Below are 23,176 nucleotides of genomic sequence, written 5' to 3'. Positions count from 1 at the left end.
GAAAGCAAATTTAGTCATTCATTTAATCTATATTCCAGAGCACATCTTATCAATAGCTTGAAGAGTTATCAAAACTTATTTTGTTTATGGAATTTCACGTGTATCTCAGGAACCAAGGTAGTAGTTTTGTTGTGTCACCAATTACACACCATGTTATGTTTGGATTGTGAGGTTCAACTCAGGTGTCATTGCATACTCATATAATAACAACATGAGACACATTTGAGGTCTGGATTGACATGTGGATGTGTGATAATGAACAGGGACGACACGACTGAACATTTCTTGTTGAGTCAAACAACATAAACACTACTTATTGCCTACATATAAACATTTCCCTAAAAATAACTGAATCAGTGAGAAGGAAAAGAACAAATCAAAGTCAAACAAATATCAACAACTAGGAAAGGTTATGTTAAAAACAAGGGGTGATATGAAAGCATAATAAATGGATTTATTTGACCACTTATTATGTGTCTACTAGCCTTTTAATGTCTTTCTTCAGTGGGCTGATTGGTGGCTCTTCACTTTTCAGATCTGTGGAAGGAACAGGAGGGGTTTCCTGGCTTTTGTCTTCTTCATCACTTGGCAGTGCAGGTTGCCCCTTAAGTGTCTCAGAGCTGCCTTGACTTGTGCCTAAGCTCCGTATCATATCTGAAGAGTCAGGGCCCTCGGTATCACTGGCATCTGCACTACCAGTTATATCTGAATCTACACTAGCCATTCTATGAATCCCTGGCTCACCCGTTGGTCTGCCATCTTCAGCAAAGGTAACTTCCTTAGACTTGGGTTGAGTGGTAATTGGGGGTGGTGTTTGAGGAGTGGGAGTCTCGGAGGGAGCTGAGAAGGGGAAGCCTATCTTCTTTCCAAACATGGATGGAGCAGATTCCTCCTTTTTGTCGGCTGGCTTTTCATCTTGGAACAGGCCTACTGAGAAACCTTTGAGGCCAGAGAAGAGGCTTCCACTCTCTGGCTGTGGTTCCTGTTGTGGTTTGGTAGCAGGGGGAGAGGAGGGGGAGCTCGAGAACAATGAGCCAAAGGGTTTGGCGGTTTCTGTTACTCCTGACATGAATCCAAAACTGGGAGCAGATAGCCCTGGTATATCAAATATGCCTTTAGCTGAGGAAGGCTCTGGTTCTGGAGGAGCTTTACTTTCTGCATCAATTGTTGCAGTGCTGTCTCCCTCTGTGTTGGGAGTGACATCTGCTTGAGGAACATTGTCTTCTCTCTGAGTTGATTGATGTTCTTCAGTTGCTGGCTTCTCAGACATGGTACTGTCATCTTTATTTGGTATCTCAGGCCCAGAATCTTTGGCTGTTTCTGAGTCAGCTTCCCCTTCTTCTGATGCAATTTTATTGGAATCAGAAACTTCGGCTTTTGAGTCCTCTGCTTCAGGTGCTTCAGTAATTTGACTATCAGGTCCTGTTTTTTCTTCACCAGTTCTGTCTGTCGGCTCAGGCTGAAATTCTGAATCCACTGCTGGCTTAGTGTCTGTTGCTTTGGGCGAGTCTGGTGCCTTGAACATACCAAACAGGTCACCAGTTAGGGACTCTGTTGGAAGACTACTTGGCAAGTTAAAGAAGGAGCTCTTCTGCTGTGGTGGAGCACCTGTGGCTGGGGTGGGGTCTGATTTAAAGAATGAAGTCTGTGGTACTGAAAAAAAGCTGCTGGTTGCTGGTTTGCTTGGAGTACTTGGCCCAGAGAACATAGACATGAATCCAGAGAATGGAGCTGGTTCAGGTGTTTTTTGAGACCCTGCCATTCTCGGTCCTCCCATTCTTGGTCCACCCATTCTTGGTCCTCCCATTCTTGGATCTCCCATCCTTGGTCCTCCCATTCTTGGTCCACCCATTCTTGGTCCTCCCATTCTCGGATCTCCCATCCTTGGTCCTCCCATTCTCGGATCTGCCATCCTTGGTCCTCCCATTCTCGGATCTCCCATCCTTGGTCCTTCCATTCTCGGATCGCCCATCCTTGGTCCCCCCATTCTAGGATCTCCCATCATTGGTCCTCTTGGTCCCATTCCTGGAACAGGCTGTGGGGGTGGTTGAGATGGAGGGGAAAGTGGTGCTCCTTCCATTGTTTTTTCTGTCGCTACTGGTTGTTCCGTAATGATAGATCCCTCTATAGTAACTGGCTTTTCAGCCAAAGCATTTTCATCACTTTTAGCCTCTTTTTCGATTTCCATTTTGCTTTCAGCTTCCACAGGTTTTTCAGACTCCACAGATTCCTCCACTGATGATTCTGGTTTTGTTGTTTCTGAAGGCTTCTCTGATTCACTTGATATCTCCGGTTCTATATGTGATTCAGCTTCCTCAGGTTTTTCACCTTCAACAGATTTGTCAGAGTCCAGTAGTTTTTCTGATCTTAATATTTCCTCTGATTCATGAGGTTTATCACACTCCAAAGAATTTTCTGTTTCAGAGTGTTTTTCTGACTCTAGGGGTTCTTCTGACTCCAATGATTTGTGTGTTTCTTTTACCTCTGCTTCTGATTCTGTTGTTTCATGTTTGTCAGATTCTGATATTCTTTCTGTTTCTATCTGTCTGTCTAAATCTTCCTTAGATTCCTCAGATTTGTCAAGTTCAGTTGGCTGTTCCAATTGGGAAGGCTGTCCAGTTTCCATGGATGCCTCAGATTCTAACTTTAGATCTTTAGTTGCTTGATCTTCAGTGGTTACATCTTCGGTTGATGAAACCTGCATTTCCACTGATGGTTTTTCAGCACCTTCCTGCAAACCTGACAAAGGTTGCTCTTGATCTGGTAGCTCACCTTGCGAATGAGGTGTCACAGACTCTGGCTCTGTCTTTTCCACTTGTATGTCTTGAATATCAGGTGGAGTAATTTCCACTTTTTCATTGCTTGGGACATCACTAGACGATTGCTCAGTTTCAGCAATAAGCTTTTGGTCCAAGCTAGGCTGATCTTCCACTGGCACGGTCTCTGCCCCTGTGTCATTATTAATAGTTGACTGGCTGTCATCTTTAACATCTACCACCTGGCTAGGTTCAGTTTCATCTTTTCTGTCATCCATTGGCACATCTGGTTTCTTTTCCTCCATAAATGACATGTTAAGAAGACCAAATCCACCAGACTTTGATTTGTTTTGCTCGGGACCTCCTCCAAGTGAGAACACTGACGGAACTTTAAAGAGACTCTCTGGCTCCTGAGGCTTAGATGCCTCTTCTGATCCACTTTGCTGTGCCTGAGGAGCAGCTCCACCAAACATTGATAGAAATCCTTTGCCTTGTGGTTCACTAGGTGCTGGAGTTGAGGGCTGAGGACTGGACCCTCCAAACATGGAGAACAAACCAGATCCAGACACAGGTGCAGTGGGCCCTCTTGGACCTGCAGGTGGCTGTGGACTAGGACCACCAAACATTGAAAATAACCCTTTTCCTTGTTCTTGAGGTGGGGGTCCTCTGGGTGGAGCACCTCCAGCGGTGGGACCTCTTGGACCTGGCCCTCTAAATGGTGCACCTCCAGGAGCAGGGCCTCTTGGACCTGGCCCTCTAAATGGTGCACCTCCAGGAGCAGGGCCTCTTGGACCTGGTCCTCTAGGTGTTGCACCACCAGGGGGAGGACCTCTTGGGCCAGGTCCTCTGGGTTGAACACTTCCTGGGGGAGGACCTCTTGGGCCAGGTGGTGGCTGAGATGAGGGTCCACCGAACATTGAAAATAATCCTTTGCTTGGGGGTTCACTGGGTTTACTTTGAGACTCACTTTGAGTTTGCTGAGGACTAGGCCCACCAAACATGGAGAATAAGCCTGTTCCTGGGGATTCTTTAGCAGATGAACCAGGAATGATGCCACCAAGTATAGATGACCCACTCTGGGGTGAACCGGAGGCCCCTCCTCCAAACATTGAGAACATACCTTTAGCAACTGGTTCCTCAGGTACAGAACTTCCTTCTGGACCAGCCTGTGTTGTGGAATCATCCTCTCTGGGTGGAGAGGGCATGGGTTTTTCCTCTTTTTCTTGAACAGATGTTTCAGGTTGGGAGGTCTGTTCAGACTGTGTAACCCCTGAGTCTGGAATTTCCTGCTTAGGTGTATCTGGCTCAGGTACAGAATCACTAGGCTGAGACTCTTCTTCCACTGTTGCTGGAAAATCTTTTAATCCAGGGGATATTATTTGTGGATCTGAAGTGGAGCTCAGGCCCTCAGAGACAGTACTGTCCTCTTTCGGTGACACCTCTGGGGTGCTCGGTGGACATGGGATTGCTTTCTCTGCGTCAGCAGCCTCTGATGGTGCAGCTGGACTAGACTGCACAACCTCAGAGTCTAAAAGTTCTTCTTTCTGTGTAAAGGGCTGAATAGATTCTCTAGAGAGTGTCAAATCTTCCATTGGTGGAGGACTCTCCTTTGTTTCTTGTGGACTTTCATCTGGTACTGAAGGTGTCTCAGAGACAGAGCTTTCATCTTTGAGTGAAGCAGACTGGGGACTCATGTCACTACAAACGGGAGTGTCAATCTGAGTTTTGAGAACATCTGATAACTCTGAGGAGACAAGCTTCTTTACGGTTGTTGGAACCTCTTCAGCTGGGACTGACTGAAGTTCAGGCTCTGTACTCTCTGACTGAGGAGGCAACTCCTCACTACAAACGGGAGTGTCAGTCTGAGTTTTGAGAACATCTGATAACTCTGAGGAGACAAGCTTCTCTATGGTTGTTGGAACCTCTTCAGCTGGGACTGACTGAAGTTCAGGCTCTGTACTCTCTGACTGAGGAGGCAACTCCTCACATTTGTTTGATATTGTGTCTTCTTTATCAGAAGAAATCATAGGTGGCTCTGTTACCTCCTCCGTAAGTTTATCTGTAATTACCTGGCTTGGAGTTGACTGCATGTCACAGGAAACTGCTATTTTGTCTCTATCGACTGGCTCGCTAACCGAATCCACTGCCTGATATTTATCTAGATTTTCTTCAGCGATAACCTCGTTTTCAGTGCAGGATTCACTGTCTGACAATACACCCACCTCATCTTCCGGTGTACTTGCTGCTGAAAGGATAATTTGGGGTATGACCATTTGTCTGAGTTCAGGCCTTAGCACATAATCTATAGGCAGATCAGTTGGTGGCGTAACATCAGAAGACACTTTGCCATTTTTATCCAAAGGTTTTGTGTCAGGCACTGACTGTACTGGAGGTGCGGGCTGAATTGCACTGATATTACTCAGGGCCTCAGTAGACTGAGTGGATATTTCAGTTGTACTCTGAGGTGTGGCTGGTTGAAGGACATCAGCATCTGATTTGCAACTTGTTGAGATTTCAGTAATCAGTGTGGCAGATTCACTAAACATAGAAAATGCTCCTTTTCCGGATGTGTCAATACATGGAGATAATGGTGGAGGTTCTGATGCAGTAGGCAAAGAAGTGGATGTATTCAACACGGGAGGCAATATCCTGGGTGGCACATCTGTGGTTGGTGATGTGATTGGGGTTTGGCTTGGATATGCCCCTTGTAAATCCAAAGGAGTTGGACTTGATGGAGTTTGAGCAGTTCTTATTTCTTTGACTGACACCTCATTTGATGGACCTGGAGCAGATGTAGATGCCACTATGGCAGTTGTATGGGGCCTTATCTCCTCAACTGATACAGAGTCTTGAACTCTTGTTTCATCAGAGCTGCTAACAGTTTCATCTGACAACTTTGGAGGTGTTCTCCTGGCGAAAGTTCCTGGTGAAGCCTCTTTAGTGGCTTCAGTAGTCTGGGAATCTGTACCACTAAACATGGAGATAAGCCCTTGGACAGATCCTGTAGAAGTTTTAGAGACTGCCGGATCCTGATTTTGGTTAGCCTGTGTTGCATGCACTTTCATCATTAATGGCTTACTTTGCGGCTCTGGGAACGACGATGGGCTAGCTGTGGTAATCTGGGAACTAGATCCAGTGAATCTCGAAGCAAGATTTTTTACACTATCTTGTGATGTCACTGCCTGTGCTGGAGTCTCAACAATTAAGGGAATACCAGCAACTTCTTCATTTGTATCTATAGATGTTGACTTCTTCTTCATGAGAGGCAGAGCTCCAGTCTGTTTTCTTACTTCAGGTTCTCTCTCTTTTGGCTTTGATGACATATCAAGAGTACCTGTAATGAGATTTGCAGGTGCTGATTCATTAGCCAGAGAAGTTTGCCGGGTAAGGATAATTGGCTTACTACCTGTTGGAGATGAAGGAGGAGGCTGTTCTGTTATTGCTGAGAAAACAGGAGACACACTCCTTGAGGAAAATCCAGATCCAGAGACACTAGGAGGGCTATCCAGAGTGCCAATTTCAATAACAACATGCCCTGCCCCTGGAGATGATTGCTGAAGAGCAGAAGCTGGATGTGATACTACTGGTACTGGTGCTTCAACAATTAAGGGGACACCTGCCACTTCCTCACATATATCTATAGATGTTGACTTTTTCCTCACAAGTGGCAGTGCCTCAGTCTGATTTCTTACTTCAGAAGGTTTCTCCTCTGGCTTTGCTGACATATCAAGAGTATTTTTAATGAGGCTTGCTGGGACAGATTCACTTGAAAGAGATGTCTGTCGAGTAAGGACAATCTGCTTACTGCGTGTTGGAGATACAGGAGGGGGCTCCATTTCATACGGTTTCATGACTGGTGTAGATGATCTAACTACCTCACTGATAACGTTTGCAGGTGGAATAGTTTTCTGATAGGTCTGGGATACATTAGTAGGAACTGGTGATACAGCATAGGATTCTCCTGTGATTCTTTTGGCTACAGGAGATGCACCACTCTCAATGCTTGGAGACAGTTGTTGCACATTTGATGGTGGATAAATCAATGTGGTGGTCTTAGCTTCGACTGAAGGTGAACTTTCTTCATCTAAACCTATTATTGATACTTGTTTAACAAGACCTTTTGGCCTTGAAGATACAACTTGGGGTTTGGTTTCTGCAACATAGGTAGGCTGTCTTAACCCAGGGATCACTGTCTGTTGCATGTCTGTTTGAGCATGCATATGAACTCCTTGATTTACTTGTTGATACATGATAGGTGCAGAAGAGGTTGGTTGTTGTTGCGCAGTGGGTTTCATCCTTGAATCCCCAACCAGACCTTCATGTTTAAATGTCTCTGTGGCAGTACCAGCAACTTCAGTGCGAGGCATTTCAGGTACATTCCTTTGCACAGTATATGGAGGCTGTGCTGCCGATCTTTGACTGGATTGTTCCGTTAAGTTAACCTGCACAGCAGGTACTCTTTGCCCTGTATGAACATCAGTAAGGCTTACACTGTTTTGCTGGACCTCAGGATTCTGAGGCACATTTTGACTTTGACTCTGCCTTCTTTGAGGGACTGAACTGAGGGAGGATCTACGGAATGAAGACTGAGTCTTATAAGATGAGAGGTCTTTGACTCCCTGCTCATTTGTGTCCATGTATTTGTCGTGCTCTATCTCAACTGTCAAGTCCACAACCCTGGTGTGTAATTTCTGCTGATGTGGCTGTTGACTATATGGCCGTCTACTCTCAAAATCGGATTTATTTTCCTTACGTGTAGAGAAATCCATGACTTGCCCAGGCCGAAGCACAGGAGAATATTTTGGAAGTGTGTCCATTGTAATTTTTACAGAACAGTCCATAGGTTTGTTATTTGGTTGAATGTTTGTAAGTTGCTGTCTTGGAGCAGGGAAGACTCCATTGCAATGATATGTAGGAATTTCCTGTCGTAGTACTGATTCAGTTGTGTGACGTCCAATCAGATTTGGTGTTTGCTCTGACTGAATATTTTCTTTGGGCAATGTCACCAGCTGTTTTTCTGGAACTTGTTCCTTGGCTGAGGGTGGTTCAACAACTAATGGTACACCAACAGAATCTTGCCTGTACTTTTTAATGTCAGGTTTAGTCTTTACTAATGCCACTGCCCCATTGCATTCTATTCCACCAACTTCCTTAGCAGGTTTACAGGCTAATTTTGGTGACATATCAATAGTGTGTTGGACAGAATTTGCAGGAGCAGAGGCTGCTTTGTAATGCTGGACTATGGGTTGCATTGCCTTTGCAGACACAGGTTGTGCTTTTGTTTGTGCTCCTGAACATACGGGCTCCTTCTTAACCTCAGTTGTCTGTGAAACACTTTGGGGAGGCAGTTGTGGAGGCTGCTGCTGTTGTGGAGAGGGTTCCTTAATCAAAGAGACTCCAACAATATCTTCTCTGATGTCCAGACTTTCAGACATGGTCTTCACTAGAGCCACTGCCCCACTTGATGACACCTCTTTCACCTCAGCTGGCTTTGCTTTTGACTTTGGTGACATATCAAGTACATGTTTAACAGAATTGGCGGGTGCAGATGTTTTCTGGGAGGTTTGCATGTGGCCATGTTGAATAATGGAAGACTGCTGGGCTCCAGCTACCTGGTCTGCTAGAGGTGCTGTCACTGAAGATGCTTTCGCTTGGCTCACCTGCAGTGGTCCTTCAGAATTTCGCTGACTTGGCTTAAGGTTTTTAGAGAGTGTGCCACATTCATGGGTTTTCTCTTGAGGGGTCAAGGGTTCCACAATTAGGGGAACACCAAATGAATCATCCCTAGTTTTCAGCCTGCCAGTTGGACAACTTTTAACCAATGACACTGCTTCATTTAGACAGGGTTTAGCGGTTTCTTCACATAGTTTATCTGATGGCTCAGTTGGTTTTGGTGACATATCAAGTGTACTTCTGATAGAATTGGCAGGAGCCGTTGGTATTTGATGGGACAGAGCAGTAGCGTCTAAAGAGCAAGGGCTTCTTCTGATAGACCGAGTGGCTAGACGAGAATCCAGAGAAAGTCTTCTGGAACTGGTAAACACAGGGCTTTCTGGGTATGACACATGTTGTGGCTGAGATGAACTAAGATCTAAGCTTTGCTGAGATTTGATGACGGGTTGTGACGGCCTCCTTCTTTCACAAGGCCTTTCTTGTTGTATTGCTGAATCAACAACAAGAGGTACACCGATAGAGTCTTTGTAAACGTCAGCAAATAAAGTAACTTTATTCCTAACAAGAGAGACTACTTCAGTGTCAGAAGCCTCACATGATGTTTCAGATGGTTTCCCTGGCTTTGTCATTGGCTTTGATGACATGTCAATTGTGCTTTTGATTGTGTTGGCAGGAGCTGTTGGTACTCGATGGGACAGAGCAGTAGTTTCTGGAGAGCAAGAGCTTCTTCTGATAGACCGAGTGGCTAGACGAGAATCCAGAGAAAGTCCTCTGGATCTGGTAAACACAGGGCTTTCTGGGTATGACACAGGGTGTGGCTGAAATGCACTAAGATCTAAGCTTTGCTGAGATTTGATGATGGGTTGTGACTGCCTCCTTCTTTCACAAGGCCTTTCTTGTTGTATTGCTGAATCAACAACAAGAGGTACACCAATAGAGTCTTTGTAAACGTCAGCAAATAAAGTAACTTTATTCCTAACAAGAGAGACTACTTCAGTGTCAGAAGCCTCACATGATGTTTCAGATGGTTTCCCTGGCTTTGTCATTGGCTTTGATGACATGTCAATTGTGCTTTTGATTGTGTTGGCAGGAGCTGTTGGTACTCGATCGGACAGAGCAGTAGTTTCTGGAGAGCAAGAGCTTTTTCTGATAGACAGAGTGGCTAGACGGGAATCCAGAGAAAGTGTTCTGGACCTGGTAAACACAGGGCTTTCTGGGTATGACACAGGGTGTGGCTGAGATGAACTAAGATCTAAGCTTTGCTGAAATCTGATGACGGGTTGGGACTGCCTCCTTCTTTCACAAGGCCTTTCTTGTGGTATTGCTGAATCAACAACAAGAGGTACACCAATAGAGTCTTTGTAAACGTCAGCAAATGAAGTAACTTTGTTCCTAACAAGAGAGACTACTTCAGTGTCAGAAGCCTCACATGATGTTTCAGATGGTTTCTCTGGCTTTGTCATTGGCTTTGATGACATGTCAATTGTCCTTTTGATTGTGTTGGCTGGTGTTGTAATCTTGTATGGACGAGGTGCTGTTTGAACTGATACCATAGATTCATTTAGCATAGATGGTTCCCGTTTGAGAACAGCACGCTTATTTTCAGTTTGACTTTGCCTCTGTAAATCTGGAGTAATGATTCTAGGTATTTGACTTCTGGATGGAGATTTTTGTGATTGTTCTGTAGATGTCATGATCTGGCCTTGTAAAGCTACACAGGGCTGAGTCCTCAAATGATCCACAACTTGTGAATATTTGCTGTTTGATAAAGGTGTTGAACCAGAGTTCTGTGGTGGAGCCTCACTTAACTGATCTGATCCCTTGTGATTGAATTTAGGAGACATATCTATTGGACGGTTGGGACTTGAGGATCGTGTTCCAAACAACTGGTTAGAAGTGGTGAATCCACCCTGTGACTGTTTTGGCTTATCCTTTGATGAAGGTACCGAATCAACCACAGGAGTCTCGATATCAGCTTCTCTTGACTTATGTGATTTATTTTGACTTAACATTGGTGATTTATCAAATGGACAATCAGGGCTTGAAGATCGACTTCCGAAAAGTGGATAGTTATCAGGACTTCCTGACCGCTGATTTGCCATTGTATTTAGAGTGCAGTTAGGTAGTCTTGGAGATGGAAGGGTTTGTAAAACCAAAGAATCCAATTCTACATCTTTGTTTTCTACTACAACAGTCAGATCCATCACATTTTTCTCTTTAGCACTTGATGTGTGTGTTTCTTGGTTCACATTTTTAGCTTGCTTTGTTTTGTATTTACTGAAGTCCATAGCATGTACTATGGAAACGATTTTAACAGATCCCTCTGCTGGTTGTGACGGTGTCTTGAGATTTTGGCTTTTATCCTGTTTTTGTAATGATGAGGAAAAATCTAAAGCTTTATCACAAAATTGAGAATCAGTGGGCTTCACATCCTTGCTACTTTGAGTAATGTGATGATAAAGTATGGGGGACCTGGGAGAACTAGCTCCATGCACAGTTCCATTCAGCTGTTGAGCATCACGTGGTGATGCAGACGCTGCAGATTTTGTTGACTGAGATGTCAAAGTAGGCTGTCTTCCAAGTTGTGGTCTGGGAGAGGATGAGGGGGAGGGTGAAGTTGGAGTAGATGTGGGAGGTGTGGGCAATACACGAGCTCTGATAGAGCCAGTGGTTTGAGCCATGTTACCTTGGGCCTCATCACCTTTAGACATTTTAGATTTCAGACTCTGAAAACCTGAGCCTAAGATACTTGATTGTTTATCCACAGGTGTGCCCCTTTGGTTAGACAGAGAAGGCTCTGCCTTAGAGAGTTCAGATGATGTACCAGATGGTGTAGCCTTGCCTACAAAATCTCCAATAGCTGAGAACAGAGAGGTTCCCTTTTGTTTTTGCTGCTGCTGGTCAATTGTCTTGTCATCCACATATCCTACCCTGATTTCGGGTATTGGGGGTCGCTTGTTTGCAGAGGTATATTGCCTATAAGATAAAGATGAATTGTAAGCAGCTGTGGTAGTGGATCCTGGGCCAGACACTTCCGGAAAAAGATCCTTAATTCCTTGGTTCTTCCAATATGGACCTCCGTGACTTCCTCTTCTCATGTTACCTGTGAGATCATCTGCTTCCAATTGCTCTGTTTGAAAGGGCATACCTGGTTGTGTTGTGCCCATTTGAATTTTTTTCAGTTTACACATAGTGAAATCAACGGCCTGCTCATTCTGTGCAGTGATGGACTCCTCAAACATCTGAGAGAAACGCTCTAGATTCATATTCATTATTTTGTCTCCTTTCTGAAGAGCTGAAGTCAAATCCTCTGGAGCATTGAGCAGCTGTGAATCCTTCAGATCTTGATCTGGAGTCCAAAGAGCAACATCTTCTTGAAGTGGGATTTTGAATCCACAGAGTGTAACCTTAGGATCATTCAATTGCTGTGGCATATTTGATATATTACCAGTAGTCTTATTCTCAGGAGAGGCACATGCATAAAGGTGTTTTCCAGCCCTGTCAGTTAGCAGAGAGTATATGAACTCCTGATCTGTGTAAACATAATACCCACAATCCCCTGCTTCAGCAGGCCACCACATGCCTTGTTCTAAGAGTGAAAGCCACTGCTGATACCACTCAGAATCTTCACAATGGGTGTCATCATCTTCTTCTCTCTTCAGTCCAGCTGAGCTACTAAGGTCGACAGCACCATTGGTCAGGTCCACAGCGCCTTTTTTACGTTGAAGTCGCTGTAAGAACTCCATTGCTGATTTAAGATCAAACTCATTCTTAAGCAGCTCAGAACTGACCACTTTATTTTCAGCAGAAGGCTTGCTCTGTGCGTTGCAGTCAGTAAGAGACTGACACCTGCTTAGTTTTGGTGGCTTTTCTGTTGAGAGGTTAAGGGCTTCGCCTTTTGCAATCCAAGGCTTTCCACTCTGAATTCCATTTTGCCTAGTAACATCCTCTATATTGGCACAGCTGCTCCAGCGTTTCCTGTCTCGACAGCTCATGTCAAAAAGTATTACGTCCTCCTCATCTTTTTGGTTACTGCCATTCTGAAGAGGCTGGCTTGCCATGTCCCTCCAAGGGTGTGAGGGGATGTGGAACTGACTGGAATCGACATCTTTGGGATGCCACCTTTCCGGAGCCTCCCTCAACACCGCTCTCATAGGTGGTTCATAAACCTGATTTTCTACATAAGATTCCTCAGACTGTGCTGCAAGAGCCTCTGCTAAAGCAAACTCATTAAGCTGTTGCCAGAGGAGGGCCTCTATGAGGCACTGATATTCATACAGCTCTGGGGGAATCACGCCATTTTCTGCAAATGAATAGAGCAAATCCTGATAGCCATACTCCCGTGATGTGCCATACAGGAGACGCTGAATCTCCTCCAAATACCTTTGTGTAGCGGACTGCGGTAATTGGGGGTGACTTTGAGCTTGTTCAGAACCACCGGGTGTGGTTGGAACTTTGATGCTGCTTGATACAACAGCATCAAGAGTTTCATTTTGTTTGGGAAGAATACGGTCAAGGACACTCCTTTCTGATTCTTTACTGGTTGTTGGAGTAGAACTTTCATTGGGCCCTAATTTGAATATACTAGAAAGCAAACCTGGAGTGCTGCTACTAGTGCTTGTTTTCACATCATCTTTGACATCATGAGAGGCTGCTGACTCTTGTGGTTTAGATGTGACAGGCTCCTCATTTGTGCCAAATAATCCAGACAAAAAGCCCTTTTGGCCAGCAGCTTTCAAGTCTTTTTCCACTACATTATCTTGCGATGACTGAATATCCACTGGTTTGGTTCTCTGGATCTGTGGCCGACTTTGTCCAGGTTTAACTCCTTGACCAGGTTGTTCTTGTTGTTGCGTCTGTTTTGATATCTGGCTAGCAGGACTCTGATTATCCAATGGCGTTTCTTCGGTGGCTGCAGTCAGCTTGTTCAAGAAACCAGACAAAATCCCACCAGATTCAGGCTGCTGTGCACTCTGAGGAGACTTACCAGCAGGTTGTACTGATTGACCGATGGGTTGAGCTTGCTGCTGAGCAACATCTGGTGTGGCAAGCTTCATAATGCTAGAGAACAGACCGCCTGACTGGCCCTGTTGCTGGGCGGACGCCTGCTGAGTTGGCTTGGTGTCATCCCCCTGAACAGCTTGCTTATTCCCTGGTTGCTGACTGCCAGGCTGTGGCTGGGCAGGCTGGCTCAAAGTTGTACTGTCTGTATTACCCATCTTTAGAAGCCCAGACAGAAGTCCTCCAGACTGACTAGGTTGGTGAGGTTGCTGGTTTGATGGCTGGTTCCTCCCTGGAGGACCTTGCTTCCCAGGGGGTGGCTGTGGTTGCTGAGGAGGCGTGTCTACTGCTGCCAACTTATTCAGGAACCCAGAAAACAATCCCGCCTGCTGAGGCTCAGGTGCTGGCTGTGGAGGAATTTGAGTTTGTCTCTGCAACGGTTGTCTGTTGCCCTGTTGCTGCTGCTGATTTGGCCTATTTGTAGGAGGACCTTGCTGTGGTGTTGGTGCTTGATTTGTGGAAAACAACCCAGACAAAAATCCCCCCTGTTGTGGTTGTGGTTGTGGCGCACTCTGATTTTGATTGGGTTTGTTCACCTGTTGAGAGGGTTGACTGCCCTGTGGTGGTTCTGGTGGTGTGTCAGTAAGCTTGCTAAATAGCCCAGACAGCATCCCCCCTGCTCCACTCTGGGGTGGTTGTTGAGCAGGAACTTGATTCTGCCTCTGTAGATTCTGTCTGTTGGCCTGTTGATTACCAGGTTGACTGGGTTGCTGCTGGGGTCCTGAGGGTTGGCTGGGAGCATTACTAGCCGGACCAGCACTACCAAACAGACCAGAAAGAAAACCGCCCTGCTGTGCTGGTGGCTGCTGTGCTGGTGGCTGCTGGGGTGGCTTGGGAGATTGTGTTGACTGCTGGTCAGCAGGTGCTGCTTGTTGTGACGGTGTTGCAGTTTCTGCTAGTTTATTGAAAAAGCCAGATAACATGCCACCTGCTGGACCAGAAGGAGGTTGCTGAGGTTGCTGAGGTTGCTGAGCTTGCGCTTGGTTAGTTCCACCTGATGGTGGCTGTGCTGGAGGTTGTTGTATGTTTTCTGTGAGTTTAAGCAACCCACCAAAAAGTCCTCCGGACTGACTAGGAGGAGGTCCAGTTTGCTGAGGTGGCTTCTGATTTTGGCTCTCCTGATGCTGCTGCTGCTGTTGATCTTCTTGTTGATTACCTGGTTGTTGAGTCTGAGCAGAGGCTGGCTGTTCTTGTGTTGGCAGCTCAGAGGAAGCGAATTTAAGTAGCCCTGATAAGATGCCGCCTGTTTGACTCTGGGCTGCGCTGCCATCTTGTGGTGCAGCTTGACTTGTAGTGGTGTTTTGAGCAGACTGACCACTTGCAGAGTCGGTTGCTGTAGGAGGGGATTGGGGGCCTGAAACGGTATCAGAAGCCATTTTTAAGAGTCCAGAAAAAAGTCCACCTGTTTGAGGGGGAGTGGCTTGTTGTGAGGGATCTTTCTGTGTTTCAGTGCCTTGGTCTCCTGGAGGCTTTGTACCTGCCGTAGGTCCAGCCGCGTTTTCAGGAGTGGCCATTTTGAAAAGCCCTGACAACAACCCTCCTGTCTGAGGTGGGCCAGCACTTTGCTGCGGCTGACTTTGAGGTGGAGTGACTATTTGTGAAGCAGATGATAAAAACCCAGAGAGCAAGCCACCCTGTGGAGCACTAGCCTGAGGTTTATTTCCACTAGGTACCTCCTCAGAGGAGGTACGTTTGAGCAGCCCAGAAAGAAAACCTTGTGGCTGAGGTTGAGCTTGCGCATCGGATGGTGGCTTAGCCTCAGACTGGGCCGTAATGTCGCCTGGAGTAGCACTCTCAGCCTGGACCTCTGAACTTAGCTTTATTTGATCAGAGTCGGCTTGAGTAGCCAGCTTAGATTGTTGTTTTGGGGTGCTGTCTGTGTTAGAATCTCCAACAGCTTTCTGCTCCTCCTCAGCTGTTTTTTCCTGGGTGGCTTCTGTTGAAGGTTTGGGGGGTGGTGACACTGCCTGAGGTTCAGGTGTTGCTTTAAACAGGTTGGAAAACCATCCAGTGTTGTTGTTTCCCTTTGGTGCACTTTCTAGGAGAGCTGCACGGCTTTGTGGGGGTGATTTTGGGCCACTTTGAGGACTTTCTGTTTTAGGGACATTTGTATCTTCACCAGTAGCAAATTTCAGAAGTCCAGAGAGCATTCCCCCCTCTGGTTTGGGTGCCTGCGGGGCAGATGCATCTGAGGTAAGAAAAGGTACCTTTATTTTTCCTGCGATTGAAGAAGCTATGTCTTCTGTCTTTGGTGCAGCAGTATTATCTGTGGGTTTAAACATCGAAAACAAAGATGGACTTTCACTTTGAGCTGGTTTGTCATTAGCCCCAGAGATAATCGAGGTAAATGACTTTTTGAAAGGACTGAAAAACCCAGTTTCCTCAGTAGCGTCTGGCTTAACTTCAGGTTTTGGAGATGCTCTTCTTGGTTGAATATCAGGTATTTCTCCCGAGGACTCCGTCTCAGGAAGAAGCTCTTGGGAACCACTTGCACTTGCGACACTCTGTGGCCTATCACAAGAATCTGCATGAATACCTTCAACAGATAAATTCTGTGATCTATCAACGGATCCCTCTTTCGACCCTACTGACCCACTGCTGCCAGCATCTCCAGCTGGCTGTACTGCAGCATCTCCAGCTGCTTTGTCTGAAAAAAGCCTTAAAGGGTTAAGTCTTCCAAGCACAGAGGTTGGCTGGCTTGCTTCCTGTGCTTGATTTCCTGCACCGCCAGCACTGTCAGATGCCCCCGAGGAAGCTGCTCCCGCTTGTGGACTGGGCTCGGGAGACCCAAATGGAAGAAGAGACTGTAGGGAGAACTTCCTATCAGCTGTGGCTCCCTGATGGGCAGGTGGCACAATGGCAACAGGGGTTGGACTGGAGGAGGTTTTGGGAATGAAGGAGAAGAGTTTAGACATCCCAGATTCTGCTTGGGGAGGAGCCGGTTCTGCTGTCTCTGATGATGCGGCTGTATCAGTTGGTGATTTTGTGCCTGTGATTGAGCTAAAGATTGAGCTCACTGCATTTTTCACACCTGTTATTCCCTGTTCCACTGTTGTGCTATCTACCAGGGTTTCTTTACCTGTTTCTTTATCTTGTGCAACAGTTTCAGTTTTCAACCCATCCTGAGGTGTCGAATTTTTGGTAGGCATTTGATCAAACTTGCTGATCTCCTCTTCTTTTTCAGCTAGGTACTCTGACACGGTGTCGACCAGCTTTTGCATCTCATCCATAGTATCCACATACTCATCACTTGGTTCCTCCACAGGAGACAACATGGCATCTGAAACCCGTACTGCAATCTCCCCCTTGCTGTTCTTTCTCACATAATGTTCCCAGTCTGTGCTGCTCTCGTAAGAGTAGACATATCTGTCATGACTGTAATAACTGTCATATTCATATTGAACATCCTCCTCAGCAAAAGCCATGTCATCCAACTCCTCCTCAGATCCAAGAGAGAACTGCATCTCATCTGATTCAGCAGAGCCATATTCACTCCTCGCTCTTAATCTGGCTGCTTCTTCCTCCTCTCTGTAAGCTGCATAGTGTTCTAACGTTTCCTCCAGCGGGGTTTGGGCCCACATTCTGGTCCTGTGTAACAGCCCCTCCCTTGAAGCGGCCTGCTCAGCCCGCTGCCTTATTTGCCTGACTGAGGGGATGATTGATATTTCAGGTGGGGAATTTTCATCTTCAAAACAACTTGCTTCTTTGTAAATCAGGCGCACCTCCCCACTGCCCAGACCATGGCTTCCCTCAACAGGTTGGCCTGTTTCATCATACTCCTCTGGAGAGACTGCGTCACACTCCACCGTCTGATAGAACCGACTGCCTTTGGAATCACTCGGACTGCTGACAATACGGTAAATTTCACTTTGGGTGTCATCGTCAGGCCATGTTTTCTGTTCCGGCTCTAGATAGTCATCTAAGACATCTGGAATTTTGTATTGACTCTCCCAGTCCTCCACTCCCATACCAGAATCAACTGGAACTATCTGGACAGCTCCTCTGCTCCTAGAGCGTCTGTGTTTGTCAGTTAAGTCAAGTTTAAATCCATGCAAGGGAAAATAGGATTGGAAGAAAAATAAAAAGACATAGAAAATAAATTATGACATAAAATGTTAAATAGAACATAAAGGACAACTAAACTGAAATCAATAAAGAGTGAAAATTAAACCAAATAATATATGATGGGTATTCAAATTATATAAATAAGATAAATAATGAGAACAAACAAATAATATTGGAAATACATTTTCCATAAGTTGTAACTTGTTTTCATGACAAGATTTAGTCAAGAGTAAACATATACAGAAGTTGTACAGTTTCAACTAAAGAGTGACTTAGTGTAACTACTCTTGTCTGAGCTTACTGTATATTATCTGTGTGAGGGTGTCTTTGTACCTGGGCCCTCTTGATTCCCTGTAGTCGGACTCATAGTTCTGAGTGGAATCTGTTCCAGCCTGATAGAGCCTGCGTCCCGTAGGGTATTGATGCACTGATGAGTTGGGCTGAGCCGTGGTGTGGTACCGTGGGGGGCGGGAGTTGGTTTCGCTGCGGTAGTCGCTGTCGCGGTCATCCACTGCACTGTCGTGGTCATCCAATGCTAAGGTTTAATTCATGAGAAATAATTAGTCATCTAATGGTGAGCATAAATATGGAAAAGCAAACACAGACAAACAGACAGTTCTGACTAAGTTGATTTTTTAGGTGATTACATATTTTTGTCACCAACGCTTTAACAATGAAGCGTTCTATAAGCCTTCCAAATATTTTGCCATCTAAAATTCCAATATAGTCAGTGCCTTATTAACAACAATCATCAGTTATAGCCTTCTATAACAAAAGGCTCATCAAAAACTGTGTATGTATAGTACAATGCTGAATACAGTTCAACATGTACATCTAAGCATTCAACTGTCCTTGAACTCACACAGAGACCGAGTGACTGATGATGAGAGGGGTGAAGGAGGGGTTCACATGGTCAATGACAAACAACAGCACTGAACATCATAGTAATAAGTGAGACATCAAAATGTGTTCGACAACAGAGATGGAGGAGATTAGTGGGTGAGAGAAAGAAAGCCAGCGATTGATAGTCAGACAAACAAAAATCAACACAAAGAGTGTTGGGAGTGGAGGATGCAAAAAAATTAAAATTAAAAAGAATTCTGAGGACTGCTTCATGAATGACGTGTGACTCAACATTCACAAGTCACAAAAGGGAAAAATGACAAAAAAGTATTGGAAAATCAGATGACGAGCGAGGATAGCTGAAGTACATACTCTGTTGCTCACTCCATCCAAAGTAACTCCAGTCGCCTGGGGGCATGGAAGCAAATATGAACAGAAAAAATGCAGCTACGGAAATATAACCCTACATGACATTTAAGGCACATTTTATACATACACTTATCTCATACAGACATTTAATACATGCACTTCTGTGGCTTTGAACATCTGAAATGGATTTAGATCATGAACATGCTCATAAACTGCACACATACTTTATTATGGCATGTTTTAATGGTTGATTTACACTCTTTCAAGCATAGAAATGTGAAATTATGTGGAGTTATGTGGAATTGTATAGCTTCTGTATTTGCAGTATATTTTCCTGATAGTGAATTGTAATTACTTCATTTTAACATTTAAGTTATTAGACTAACATTAGGCTCAAAGTTGTTAATAAAGAAATACAGTTCACTCTGTTGCAAATGGCACTTGGACATGAATTATCTTAAACATAAAAATAAATGAAAAACAAAATATACAGTGAGCTACTGCAGCACAATGGCACCCAGCACACCCACTGAAAAAGAGACGCTAGACATGGTGTACAGCGCCATCTAAAGTCCAAAGGTGGAATCATTTCAGTCTATGCAAAAAGAGCTTTTCAATTTAAAAAGAACAACCCGGTGCCTAATGACAAATATATTCACAATTCATATAAATAAGAAAAGGACTGAATAGAAAAACAGAAAAATTTAAAATGAACACCCACTAGAATAAACATACAACAAATACAAAGTGTCAGTGGATAGAGAGAAAAATCAACTGTGCAATATAATTCACTTTCTGTAGGGAATTCTATTCTACTCCCAAGACAACTGTATGAAGTAGTACTAGCAGTGAGGCAAAGAAGCAGTCCAGCATGAAGGCAGCAGAATGTAGGTCTAGACAGAGATTCTGTTATACTATTTTATATGTTATAATAAGGTTATACTCACAGCACTGTGAAGGGGCTGATGGGAGCGGTCTGCGTTGGGCTTCATCTTGCACTGGATACTGGGAACATTTGGAAAGTGTTACAGTCAAGGTAGTATGTCAAAACGCAGTAGAAATCAAATATACCAACCTAACTAAATTATTTACCAGAGCTATGACTTTAAGGTCTATCGGTGTAAGTTCTTATTGTGACTGTAGGTTTTCAGAGGATGGCATTTATGAGTTTGCAACAAGCCTAGAGAATATTTACTGTCACATAATACCCCAGATTATTCAGGTTTAATTCACACCTGCTCATTTAAACAGGGATGTCCTCTTGTTTTTTATTATGTTATCATTTCTAATAGGGCTGAACGATTTGGGGAAATAATCTAATTGCGATTTTTTACCAAAATATTGCGATTGCGATTTAATATGCGATTTTTTTTTTTATCCTCTTTTTTCCCCCAACAAAACGTAATGAATGATTTAAATATGACCAACACAAAATTAGATACATTTAGTGTAAAATATTCTTTGCCACATTTTACATTTTTATTTAACTGCTCATTACAGAAACAAGAACAACAAATCGGTGGCTTTGCCACTGTGCATTTAAGTAATTAAAAAAAAGTAATTTTAAGTATAAACACCAGGCATGCACCTTTTAAACACTGTGTGCAAAATGTACCATCTTAAAAAAAAAAAAAAAAAAATTATTATTATTTTTTTTTTTTTTAGACCACGTTTTTTAATCGCGAACGTTGCGGTTAGAAAATCGCGTTCTATCATATCGCGATTAAATCGCAAATGCAATTAATCGTTCAGCCCTAATTTCTAATTGTAATTTCAGATTGTGTGCATGTGCCTTTTTGTTATACAGTATGTTATACAGTAAGTACTTGTATTCTAGTAGTACAGAGAGTATTTACTCTATTACAGCAAACGCTATGCAAATGACAGTCACAAGATAAGATTTAAAGCTGATCTGTTATGTTTTCTGGTTTTTCCCTTTCCTTTAGAGAGTTATATTGTTTTTTGTGTGCATGTAAACAGCCTGCGCAGTTACAAAGCCCAAAGTACACGCCAGAGGGAGTAAATCTGTTCCACTGAAACCACATTTCTCAGCTGCCTGAAACACCTCGTTGGAATTCCATCTTTTTTCCTCTGTTACATGATGACGTAATCTAGTAACACAATCCATCGGGTTGGTGTGAGGGGGCCTTAATGACAGGAGCTCTAACGAAGCGTTTCAGACAGAGGGTGAATAGAGATGTTCAGTATGAGAAAAATTATGCGTTTTTGGATCATTGAAGCATGTAAATATATTCTAGTAGACCCTTAAAATTAACATTATGAACATTGAAAATGAGAACAAGAGGTTATCTTTCAAAAATAATCTATCCCCAGAACTTCCTCTTCTTCTACTCTTCTCTGAAGGCATGATGACATGTTCTGCTCAGGTTAGTGACTAAGCGACCTCAAACATCCACTGTTTGGCATCCTTACCTCATCATGTATCCTCATAGTATTGATGCGATCCAGCTTCTTGGTCCAATAGTGGGCCTCGTCGTCAGGAATGTCTGCAAAGCCCAAGATGAGTGAGGGTAAGGATGAAAGGCATGTACAGGACTCCTAAACACCCCCAACATCTCCCCCTTCTCTCTCTCTCTCTCTCTCTCTCTTTTTCTTTGCCCAAGTCAGTCCCATGTCTTGCCCATCCCAAGAACGGAGTGCAAACATAACATATTCATGGCCTTTTAATATAGCATGAGATGTCTACCGTTCCTGTAGGAACATCAGAAATAGATCAACCTCCATCCAACTCTATCCACATACACTTTCCCTGAAAACAGAAAATAGAAGTGTGAGGATTGGCTCCACTGATCACAGTGAGATTATTCTCTCAGTCTTCAACTCCTTTTATTGCACATTCAGATGGGAACACAAGAACAGCCTCTTCATTTATGGTTTCCATACCAACATCATATGACTAAACAAGAGGCATTTGGGGGATTTCTGGTCTCTACATAAACCCACATTACTAAATAAGCCATTGAACATGTGTGCATTCTAAAAGAAAAGTCTTTACTGTTGTGATAAAAATAAAATAGCAGACTATAAAGATATAACATGGTCAAGAGAAAGTCAGACGGGACCCAATGTCAGGGGTCAGCAGAGTAGGGAGAACAGCAGAGGACAAGAGAGAGGATGGACAAGAAGAAAGAAAGAATAAAAGAATGAAAGAGAGGAAGAAAAAGAAAGGAAGTAAGGGAAAGGAAAAGAAAGAAAATAGTGGACTTACCAAAAGGGACCTCAAAACGGGTGTCCAGAAGTACTTGGTGGGACGTAGGGTTCTTGGTGCCATAGATCTCGTCTGCTTTCATAAGGACCTCGGAGTCGAGACAAGTCCATTCACCAGGACCCTCCTGCAGAGAAGAGGCAGAGCACGAGTGAGAAGGAGCGAAAAGCAGAGGAGAGACCCCGAGTGTATTTAAAATTTAACTCAGGATGGTTTAAACTCTTTAGGATGCATTATTAATGACTACAAGAAGAGCAGGCTGTTTAAAACTCACAAAAGGTTTCCATCTATCCAAGAGTGCCAGACTGCAGCAATACTACACACCACATTCTACCATACAACCTTCAATACACTCTCACCAAGTGCAGTGAAATACTCTCTTATTGTAGGTATGGTCGTATGCAGTGCAGAAGCCCATCACCCATCTTTTTTAAAAAGTCCTTTGCAAAGCAAAAGGAAAAATCATGTTCTCTAAGTGAAGCTCATTAACATGACTGTATTTGTGACGGTTATTGATTAAAGAGTACAACTACTATAATCAATATGATAGCAGCATAGACTTGTATGGTAACATTTTATATAATTTTGTTTATGTTGAACATTTAAACCTGCCAATTTATGGCCTCACCTCATCTGATTTGTGGATGGTATCTAGTGGAATCCAGGCAGTTCCCACCATTGTGTCCCAAATCATACCCTTGTTCCATACCTCCACGACCAGCCCGGACTCCAGCCGATTGATCTCACTGTCAGGAAAGAAAGCGGAGGGCTCTGTAGAGTTTTTACTGTATAGATAGAATTGTAAAAAAAAAATGCCTATTCCTAATCTATATGCTTACCATTTACTGTATAGATAGAATTGTTAAAAAAAATGCCTATGCATCACCACTACTTTCACAGACCAAAATATCCAACAAAATATACACAATCTGAGCGTGTGTTTGTATTTACAGTGTGGCCATGATACCATCACCCTCTCCTCACAGCGGTCTGCTCAACTTCAGCACACGACTCACAAACATCCTGTGTGGAGGTGCTGACAGCAGTGGATATTTTTAGAGCTGTGCTGAAATGATCATTAATGAACTGGACAGGATATTAGTTACCTCTCAAACTGCCAGACCAGACACAAATATGCATATTTAAACGACTGAATATTCCCCCAATTAATTTTCAGTGGTGA

At 44.0% G+C, this 23,176-nt stretch overlaps 1 protein-coding gene across 5 annotated transcripts in view; it reads right to left on the bottom strand.

The window, feature by feature from the left end:
- Positions 1 to 23,176, bottom strand: part of LOC105889922 (protein unc-13 homolog B) — an 89,039-nt gene that overhangs the window by 44,959 nt on the left and 20,904 nt on the right. For all 5 annotated transcript variants that reach the window (XM_042708215.1, XM_042708216.1, XM_042708217.1 and 2 more), the window contains exons 5-11: positions 22,622 to 22,739; positions 21,997 to 22,120; positions 21,201 to 21,274; positions 19,715 to 19,772; positions 18,771 to 18,806; positions 17,889 to 18,090; positions 486 to 17,507 (exon numbers count right to left, since the gene is read on the bottom strand). In XM_042708215.1, the coding sequence (XP_042564149.1) occupies positions 486 to 17,507; positions 17,889 to 18,090; positions 18,771 to 18,806; positions 19,715 to 19,772; positions 21,201 to 21,274; positions 21,997 to 22,120; positions 22,622 to 22,739 (17,634 nt within the window). The remainder of the gene's footprint in view (positions 1 to 485; positions 17,508 to 17,888; positions 18,091 to 18,770; positions 18,807 to 19,714; positions 19,773 to 21,200; positions 21,275 to 21,996; positions 22,121 to 22,621; positions 22,740 to 23,176) is intronic.

This window comes from Clupea harengus, chromosome 7, assembly GCF_900700415.2.
Source record: "Clupea harengus chromosome 7, Ch_v2.0.2, whole genome shotgun sequence".
In the NCBI taxonomy this organism is placed as follows: Eukaryota; Metazoa; Chordata; class Actinopteri; order Clupeiformes; family Clupeidae; genus Clupea; species Clupea harengus.
The sequence above is the reverse complement of the archived record's forward strand: the minus strand, read 5'-3'. Positions and strand labels throughout refer to the sequence as shown.